Source organism: Acanthaster planci, linkage group LG06, assembly GCF_054643075.1.
Source record: "Acanthaster planci isolate LZ-2023a linkage group LG06, COTS_SCS, whole genome shotgun sequence".
NCBI lineage: Eukaryota > Metazoa > Echinodermata > Asteroidea > Valvatida > Acanthasteridae > Acanthaster > Acanthaster planci.
This window is the reverse complement of record NC_141782.1, coordinates 2,663,940-2,674,098: the sequence shown is the minus strand read 5'-3', so window position 1 is coordinate 2,674,098 and position 10,159 is coordinate 2,663,940. Positions and strand designations below refer to the sequence as shown.

General features: G+C 40.7%; 1 protein-coding gene across 1 annotated transcript; it reads right to left on the bottom strand.

The window, feature by feature from the left end:
* Positions 1 to 1,617: 1,617 nt before the first annotated feature.
* LOC110984770 (sulfotransferase 1B1-like) lies at positions 1,618 to 9,144 on the bottom strand. The gene is made up of 6 exons (XM_087138278.1): positions 9,048 to 9,144; positions 7,725 to 7,960; positions 6,438 to 6,564; positions 5,340 to 5,431; positions 3,849 to 4,014; positions 1,618 to 3,225 (listed from the first exon to the last, which is right to left on the bottom strand). The coding sequence occupies exons 2-6, from the start codon at positions 7,947 to 7,949 to the stop codon at positions 3,110 to 3,112; spliced, it is 726 nt and encodes a 241-aa protein (XP_086994404.1). The 5' UTR covers positions 7,950 to 7,960; positions 9,048 to 9,144; the 3' UTR covers positions 1,618 to 3,109.
* Positions 9,145 to 10,159: the final 1,015 nt, after the last annotated feature.

Genomic DNA, 10,159 nt, shown 5'->3' with positions numbered 1-10,159 from the left:
TGTGCCGATGAGCCAAAATTTTCTGAAACATTTATGTGGGGGCACGTGATCTATTGCCTAACTCCCTAGATACAGGGCTAGATCAACCCTAATCAGTGGGATAAACCTCTGTCATGCATATGCATATGTGGTACGAGTTACACAAATTCTCTCACCGCATGAATAATCAGGCCATAATTTTAGAAGGTTAAAGTTTAACCCAAACATTCCACTTTATATTACACATAACAGTGCACCTGTTTGATGGTGGAAGCTTATTTTGTGGCATTTCACCATAATTCCGGCAATTTTGATTTGGGATTACTTTCTATGTCGATGCATTATAGATTTCGGTGATGTGTTCACATGGAGTAGGGCGTGCGGTAACAATCACTGTTTGTTCTCGACCTTTCAGTGACGGCAGTGACGATTTTTCCTCCGGATAATCGTTCAGTTTGATCAGCATGGGAGTTTGGGTGCTTATCCTTAATTCCAGAACATTTTGGCAATGACGTAGCTGCGCCTATGGAGACCTACATCTGGGGAATCTGCCTATACTTATCCAGGCATCTGTTCATCTATCCATCAATCCATTTATCTATCATTTCTAGATTTGAAGCTTTGCATGGTGGAAGAGACATGAGAAATAGGTTGCGGGTCCACCATGGAATCAATCTCTTTTGGGCGAGGTGTGGTTCTTAAAAGAACCGGTGAGTGTTAACTCGATGTTTCGGCTAGTGTTCTCTGACCGTCCTCAGGAAACATCGAGTTAACACTCACCGGTTCTTTTAAGAACCACACCTCGCCCGATGGTGTACCCGCAAACCTATTTCTCCTGTCATTTCTTCTATATCGTTTATATAATCTTTATCGGGATACTATCAACAATTGCTAACTCTAACTTAACTGGGACGCATACTTATTGTCTACTTGGCTCCAATTCCTGTAATTCTGACGGTGATTCACTGATGTTTGGCTGATGATCAGCTTGATTCTTCTAATGACTGAAATAAATTCTCCACACCACTGATTCTTGGTAATCCAACAACAAGTGGTCGTCCTGCGATTCATTTCATCTTGTCACTCCAACACGCTTAACCAGATTAACTTTGGGATCTAATTGTTACGCTGTGACACCACAGCACCGTAGTACTCACTACATTTATTATTGCCATATTTGAATTGACAGTTTTAACAAAAATCCCCCAAATTAACACTTTCTTTCTGTGGTGACATCACAGCAACAACATCATTATTATGTGTGTTCTGTCAATGTACGGAGGATTTTAAATTTTAAATTAAGAAACACCATTTCAGTAGTGACCAAAAGGAGATATCAGAAAGTTTCTCATATTCAAGAATTTTTAGTGGGAAGCTGTACTAAGTTTATTCCAAAGTAACTTTCACATCGAGGACATTTTAACCTAACCATGATGAATCTAATATTATTTTTCATAATTTCAATGGTCCCAATGGGGTTCGGGTTGATGTACAAATTAATAGAGATGAATACTTTATGGACAGGGTAAGCTATAAATATCACAAGCACAATACAGACTCTGCTACACAAGATAAAACTTTGTTAAGAGTGGGTCAACAACTGAACAGAAATAAAGAACACAAGTTAAAAATAACACGTCATTTTACTGTAAATTGATGGGCACAGGTCATCTTTTTTTATTCGATTTTTTATCAATAACCCAATATTTACACGCAGGCCTATAAGCACAATAAGCACAAGGTACAGTACAGCAACGTTCTGTGCCTTATACCCTTTTCACTCACTTCCTGACCAAATAGATGGGATAATTATAGGGGTGTCAATGAACGGATTGCCTGCCTGTTGATCCAAATCCCAGTGACTGAATCTTTATTCAAAGCCGTAAAGATTGTAATAAATGATAAAAAAGTAAAAATGGCAACCTTGGTTTATTTGTTACCAATACAGAAACGTGATGTTTGGTTTCTGTTATTTAAGACTGAAATGTTAGTTCATTGCGCCAAATTATTGAAATACTGCAGCAAATGCATGACGTTATGACGAGACATAATTCTAAAAGTGGATTTTGTTCTTCGCTCATTTTCATGTTGAATCAGCGCACGTTGTTAAAATGAATTGTGCCTAAAAATGATTATAACATGTTAATTTTGGAGCGAATTCATTTTATGGTTGCATCTTACAATTAACAAAACAAAACCAAATTGGCATTAGAATTCAGAATGAACACAGATTGAACACATGATGGAAATATAAGTGGGCAATTTTTGGAAACATGATTAGCAATTATATACAAGTTCAGGAGAAGCATGGACCATGGGTCAAGGATATCTTAACTTGATCATCAACGGCACGATTGAAGTCAAAATATATTCAGTGATGATGTGATGAAGAACATATAGACATCAACATCCCAATGACGAAATGTACAAAACTTTTAAGTCTGCATTTAGGATTGAACTATTATCATTTCTCTCTCATATATTTCTGAAACCCAGTCGTGGGAACAAGGAAACTGCTTGCCCGTAAATGAAAATTAAAAAGCAAGATTCCACCCCCTGTCGTTTTGCTTTGGCAAATGTTGATGGTGACGGTGTTTTGTGACGTCATTTAGAACCAGTTGGTGCCCTACAAACGAATGGAGTACGCGCGTGGAGTTAACGCGCAGGTACTCACGCTAACGCTTTTTACACACATAAGTGTGCGTGTGACGTATTCATTGCGTATCCGGTTTGCAAGTGACTTCTTCACAAAAGCAAACGCGCCACGATTTGCAGGCTCTCATTGGACAATCGCTGAAGGTGCGCGTTAACTTCCGGTTCCATGGTTCAATGTAAGTGGTGGTTAATGCATGTAAAAATGTGCAGTGCACGTGTGCAGTGGGTGTGGTTTAAACTGAAGTGACGTCACACTTACGAATCAGATACATGTACATCTCTAAACACGGCATAGAACGTTGCCAACGTGTATGCCTGAAATCGAATGTGAGTGGTTGGATTCTCCGCACGAATCGCGGGATTTGGATTCCCGGAATCGCCTTGACGACACATGGATATGAATGCTAATAATCTGACAGATGTGAACGCTGGTGAAAGCAGCATTGACAACATTGATGTTGGACACGGGTTTCTGTTACATGATATCTTCCACGTATCTAATATCAGTATCAGCCAGTTTTTCCTTGATCTTGGACTTGACAAACGCAATGTCCATTTCAGAATACTCCGTGATTGCTTTGTTAATCAATCCTGCAATAAAGAAGGAAAGAGAAACAAATAATCGTTTCCGAAACTGAATTTTCATTTCGACATTAGCACATAGGACCTACATAGCCTGCGTTGTCGAAGCCGATATGATGACAATAACTAAGTTAAGGTGCGTTTAAGTTTGCAATCGGCGAATACATTTGGAGCAATCAAAAGGCACTTGCTCATTTCATACACTTTGAACCCACCATCCCTCGCTTTGACGAGATCATGTCACGCAATATTCTCCATGTTTATATAGTTATGTCGTTTCCGCTTTCAGCACGCGTAATTAAGGTATTTCAGGATGTAATTTGTGATATACCTTGAGAAAAAAGAAACTGGAGACTCGTTCCAGAATGACGGAATGCTCCATTACCGACCAAAAACTTCAAAGTTCTTTGGGCAGTTTCGAAAAAGCGGAGATGTTGGGCGTTGATTTAGAATGGTTACAGTATGTTTCAAATGTTCGCTAAACATCTTGTAAATCTCAGCTAATCGGGTTTGTAAGAAAACAATCAATGTTTACATTTGCACTCCTACCACGAGGAGAGATATGTCGAGCCTTGAGCCCTCGAGAAATCGTAATACCGTGGAATTTGAGTTCTTGCAGAAAATAATGATACCTTTGTTAATGAGAGTTCCCACACCGGTGCCCTCGTTGGTTTGCGCCTTTGCCTCCATTGCTCTCATGACCCTCAAGGACGATCGCTCCTGAATCATGTCGAGTTGGTCAGCTGACACTGGGATTTCCAAGAAGTTCGCTACGGAAGTGACGGTTTGTCGAAAATTCTTGGCAAAAAAAAATAAGGTTCTTGAAACGATGACTTATCACAGAACGCACAAGAGTTGTAATTAATTGCTAGATGTAGGGGTGACCTATTTCTAACTTATTTTCCACAGACCACAGGTCATGTTTAATACAAGTAGTTGGACATTCACCAGAACTAACTAAACAGGAAAGCAGCTACATTATATTTGCGTAAGGGTTGTGTGTTACATTTGGGCTTTTTGTCTGCACTACAAACCAGGAGACTTTTGGTTTCAACTTCAGGTTGCAAGCCAGTGAATAGCTCCAAAATTCCCGTTAAACTGAATCACGATTCGTACGCTGTCAAATTCTCTGCTATTAGAGCATTTCTTGGCACGTGAATGGAGTGGGTGGTTTGTAAAGAATGAGGACGGAATCTAGGAGCCGGACTGCCAACTTGTATTCCTGAAGGTATCGGACAAAATGGGGCCTCCAAATCGCTCTATATTTTGCAATGGAGCAAGTGAATCAATTTTCAAAATGGCGATGGGCCTCGTGACTATTTGTGATGATTATCTCTGGAAAGGTACATCTTTAATACTGTCATCGGTCGAGGAAGTGAGCTTTAAGCTGGGATGTGTCTTGAACATCTGAGAAATTTGCGAGTCCTCTTTCCTATTTTTTGAAGTGGGGATATTTTTCACTGTTGTCTATGGTAGCTTATTTACTGGTCAGCACCTCTAAGCCTGGCAGTTGGTGGATCTTGTCGCAGTTCTCTGGCACAACAGTGAGCGACGCGGGCGCGCTACTGATAGCAATGAACATGCCTTTGTTCCTCCCCGTAGTCCTTGCACGAAGCGCTGCATCATGGGTTCTTTGCTCGACCCCACCGCTGTTACGGGCCGCTGGCATTGTAGGCAGATCAAGAACAGCTTTTTCAGGGGCTTTTGTTTTGGTGGTGGTTGTGGGGGGATATGCCATTTTCTTATGTAATCTTGTATGGCCTTCTGAGGGTGATGCTACATGTTGAGGCTTTTTACACGCTGTCGAAATCATGAAAGATGAAAGAGACACACCAATCACCCTTTTTAAGGGGGAGGGGCTCTTTGGGGGATCGACCCCTGTTAGGTCCTCAGATCGGACCTTGGACGTCGAAAAAGGCAAATGCCTTTGTGGTTTATCTTAAAAAAAAAGAAAGCTTTGCGGATTCCTGGCTGTACTATCCCACGCACGTACATACAGTGCGAACATGCAAACGTGAAATCGAATACCTATAATCTGCTATTGCATATTCTAATTGAAAATAACCCCTAAAAATTGGGAAGCAAAGCTAATTTATAATTCATAAGAGATAAAAGCTGCTTACTTCTCTCAGATCTTCGTAGTAGACGAAAAGAAGGTTTTTCTGATGCCGTCTTTCCCAATAACTTCGGGTAAGACTCTGCAGAGTACAGCTACCTAATATTTTGTTGAAACAACGAACGATTAATAATCGGACCGATCTCCAAAATTTTTTCTTCCATCAGGTTTAAACTTGTTTTCTAAAGTCAGACTTTTTGTTCAAACCTATATGGAGGATGGCCATCCATCTTTTTACATGTTTGTTTTATAAATTTTGGAACACAGTTTTCCACAGTTAAAATCATAAAGGGAAAATCGTAAATTGACATCAGAACTCAAACGTTCGTTCTACGAGGCGGAAGTCGATGTCAGTATTCGGTGTTAGTGTTCGAAGGTAGTGCAAAGGCTGGTTATGACCAAACTGTAGGACTCATTTTTCATTAAAAAATAATCTTCCTTGTTAGTGGGTGTAGTTCCGGGGGATGTGGGGTTGGGAGCATATATCCCCTCCACTATTTGACTGGGGATATTGAATCCTCCCCGACTTTTTTGTGGTGAGAAAAATAAATGAATGAATTCATAAGAAAAATTTTTCAGACTTCCCAACACAAGGGAGAACAAAATTCCTCAAAGATGCCATTCTAATGTAAGATTCTGCTTGCAAGTAATACGTACATTTGTCTCATAAATATCATCCCTGTATAGTGGCATATGGTGTCGGCACCCCCTCCCCGGCGCTTTTTACTTTTCCATGGCTGGGCAAGTCATCTCCCCAAAATTAAAAAAGTACATATCGCGTAAAAACGAACTTTGAAAAATACCGAGCGTAAAAACGAAACTGGAAAAACGTTACTTCCTTTTTTGAAAATATGTACTGCATGGCACCGCCATAGGCTTTCGTCATATTGGAACAAAGTGAAAATAAAGTAACTCTTGGGCCCAGGTTGCTACCCAGGCCGATACAGGTTGGACTTTTTGTCACGGTTGTACAACTGTGGCCTGAAGAGGTAAAATAACAGCGAGAGCAGATGTATACAAAGTGCATACGTTGCCGAGCGAACGGCTGAAAAACGGTAGAGACAGGTGCGACGAATTCGCGGCGTTGCATCACAACAAAACTCACCAAGTTTTTGCTCATCTAGACTGAACTTCAGATATGAAGAAAACGACATGGGTCCACTGACTAAATTTGAAATTAACTTGAATGCAGATCTACACGTGTCGAAGGGGTTTCTCAGCATGAAGAGAATCTATGCAGGAAAAATAATTACGAAAAAAATTCCCATATAAAAAAGCAAGAATTAAATTTCACGTACAGAAATTACCCAAGTCCCAATTTCACAGAACTGCTTAAGGGTTAGCAGAAAGTCGTGCTTACTATAGCAGAAGAGTTTGCAACCCCACATTTGGCATGGTTGTGCTTACGTTGGTGTGCATAGAGATTTCCAACATTTCGTCACCACATTATAAGCCAAGTTTTCTCTAGGGTAAGTATGCCTTTCGTCTACTTCCGGTACTTCTTATGGCCTTTTTGGAGAGTGCTAAATTTTAGGCTACTTTGCCTCCGAAAATAGAGTGTCTAACTTAGCCATTGGGCATAATTGGGTGGCTACTTCGCCTTAGAAAATAAATTTAAAAAAAGGAGTCTCCTTTTCTGTGTTTTTCTTTATGCAGTTATCTTCTTTTCTTAACTAAAGTAAATGAATTTTTATATCAAAAGGAAAACAAATAGACCACCTGGGTAACAAACAAAATAATATACCAGAATATATTAAGCTGTATGCTACTGCCAAACAACCCGGTTCACCACAACGATGAATGCAAAGAAAAGGATAAACATTAACAACCGGAATCACCCAGAAGGAAGCACAAGAACTCGGAGTAGTGAAGCGACCACTGTGACTATCAGCAACGCAGGAAAGAATGAGAAAGAGACGCGTGTTGTTGATGTTGTTTTGTTTTAATGGCGCTTTCAGCAACTCGGGCTATTTGCGCCAATAACTGTACGTTTATTCATACACTTTACTAATCAGCATCACATTACGGAGTTCGGAAGAAGGTCCAGTTTTAGAGGCAGGAGGAAACCGGAGTATCCGGAGAAAACCTGCGCAGAGCGAGTATGGACTGGAAAACAATGCACTTAAAGCCTGGGCCAAGCCAGGACTCGAACCCGGGCCTCATTGGTGCAAAGCGAGGAAAGAACCGCTACGCTAACCCGCTCCCCCGAGAGAGACGCATGGCAACAATAGGGCTATTTAAAAGAAATGGAGACGCGCTTCACCGCTCACGTTACGTAAAAAACGAAAAGGCAATGAAAGAAATTCGACTCAGGGCTACTACACCTTCACAAAAAACAAGGGAAACTTCGTTAATGTAAATTGCACGCGCATTTCACTTTGTTGGAAAGTACCTTGACTCCTTCGGTATTCCAGAATGACTTTGGCAGGTGTGTCGCAGGAACGTGAGTAGATATGACTCTTGGACGATCAGAAGGCATCTCAGCCACTACGTGGTAACCCATGCGTTGCGGAGCATTGGGATCGGTTACAGCAGAAATTAGTAAATTCTCAAGCGGTGGATCGTTGAGAAAGTCGGGGTTATCAAAGCCCAAAAGGAGGTTTATAATTCGCGACATCCAGTGTGAACCTGTGGGTGGAAATCAATACAAAAGACAATTTATGTTTTACTCGACACCTTCAACCAGTCCATTAATTCTTAGCAAATTAATTGGGGGATTCGTTGCTTTATTGCTTTGGTTACGCGTCAGCTTCACATTGAACCAAACTAAGGTCGAATCTGATCATCCCGTTTCTTATACTGCAGTCTGGGTTCCCCACGAGCCCGAAGCTAGACCAAGAAAGGCGCAATTCTTTCTAGCAAAGGCGGCTCCATTGGTTGGAACTGCACCTCGCTGGTTCACCAACGACTATAAAATGCATGCGTTGCGGGTGCGTCGCTACCAACAAAATGATCACTCCCGACCAACTTAGATCTTTCCAACTGATAATGGGGTGCTTCTGCTCAAGGCCGATTAAGCCTAAAGTTGACTCCTAATGACGCGCTTCCGGCACCCCTAATAGGAAAATATTACGTGCAAAAATTTTATTTTTTTTATTTTATTCTTTGTTTTATTCTGGATATTTCATCTTGGGAGAAAGGTTACGTATCTTTTTTCCTTTATCAACTTGTGAAAACTTAAAAAAATACCTTATCAGAAAGAAACATATAACACCACACACTGATCTCACACTTCCAAAAGCCAAAAAATACGTTAATTATTTTTATTCATTGCACTTGTACACAAGAGAAAATATTTTTTAAAATATATTTTTGGGTTATTTTTTTTTAGCTAAAAACAACAGTTGAAACAAGAGGTCAAGCTAAAGTTGTACTGTTTTATATTATAGGAAGTAAATTTACAGCAGTATCAGTCACAAAGAAATTGTAACTTGCCAGCCCAACTGAATCTAGAGCCTATCGGCTATCGGTGGGTAAGTCTCCGTGACGTTAATACATTCTCGTTCTCGCGTAAGCTGATAAAGTGAAAACAAACTTGCTCGAATTAACACGAAGATCTATAAATAAGGACGATAACGCCGAACGTGATGGTCATCAATGAGGTCCTTTCTTCACTGATATTTATTCACAGTATTACCCCTGGAACACGTACAAATTTCTGACTTAAGTGTTGCCTTGGTTAGTTTCTATAGGAACTCATTATTTGAAAACTTACAGAACGCAATTGGGTGACCCAATGCAAAGTCCCCACAGGCCAGCGCGGCAGCGCCGGGTTCCCGGTTGCTCGCTACATGACAGTCCGCAGCGCTCGCGATAATGAGGTCAAATCCCGAACTTTAAGTGCTCAGCCAAACGTGTACGAAATAGCTGCGAGAGTTCCGCGCGTTGTTGCGAGATTTCAACCGATCTTTTGTAACGAACTACACGTTCTAAAAGAAGTAGTGGGCATCCAAGATGGCGTGGTAAGTAGAAAGAACACGTTTTTCCGATTCGAATGGTGGTAAAAATACCCAGTTTAAACCACTTTTTTGCCGTTTTTTGCACGTCTAAAGTTCAGGCGTAATGCTGTGGCTGTTTTCATTTGCGTTTTTACTTGCTGCGCCCTGACTGGACTAGGTAACAATGACGAAAACTATCACTACAGATCGAAAGAGAAAGCGATAAGCTTTCATTTTCAAGATGTATTATTATTATTTTTTTTTTTGCGTTGGGGAGATGTTAATTATATATAACGGTTTGCCCGTACCCAACGTACATTAATAAGCACTGTATGCTCAGTGCTTGTCCGAGAGCTTGCGAAAAAAAACCTCACAAGCTTATTCAGGTGGGACTCGAACCCACGACCTCCTGCTTACTAGTGCAGATGTCTTAACCACTCGACCACCGAGCTTGCCGGGGTCGGCTGGCCGGTCCGAGTCAAATGAAGCAGCGGGTACCGCGAACTATTTTTCAAGATGTATTATTTTTGCGTTGGGGAGATGTTAATTATATATAACGGTTTGCCGGTTTTTCCATGACTTTGATTTCTTGAAAATGTCAATGTTTAATATACACTTTTGTATGAAACGTAAAACAAAAAAAAACCCCATCATTTCCATGTTGTTGCTTGTTGCCTCCAAAATTATTTGAGTTACATGTACATGTACCTTGAGTGTATGAGCCCAAAGAAGACATGTTTCTTTTTATATTGCTGAACAATGTGATGAAACTAAAGGTTTTAGTGTTACATGTAGATGTACACATGTATGACCACTGAAAGTACATGCATCTTTTTGTTTGTTTGTAGGTCAGGCCGTCCACCACCATGGCCAGTCCCACCACAGCCAG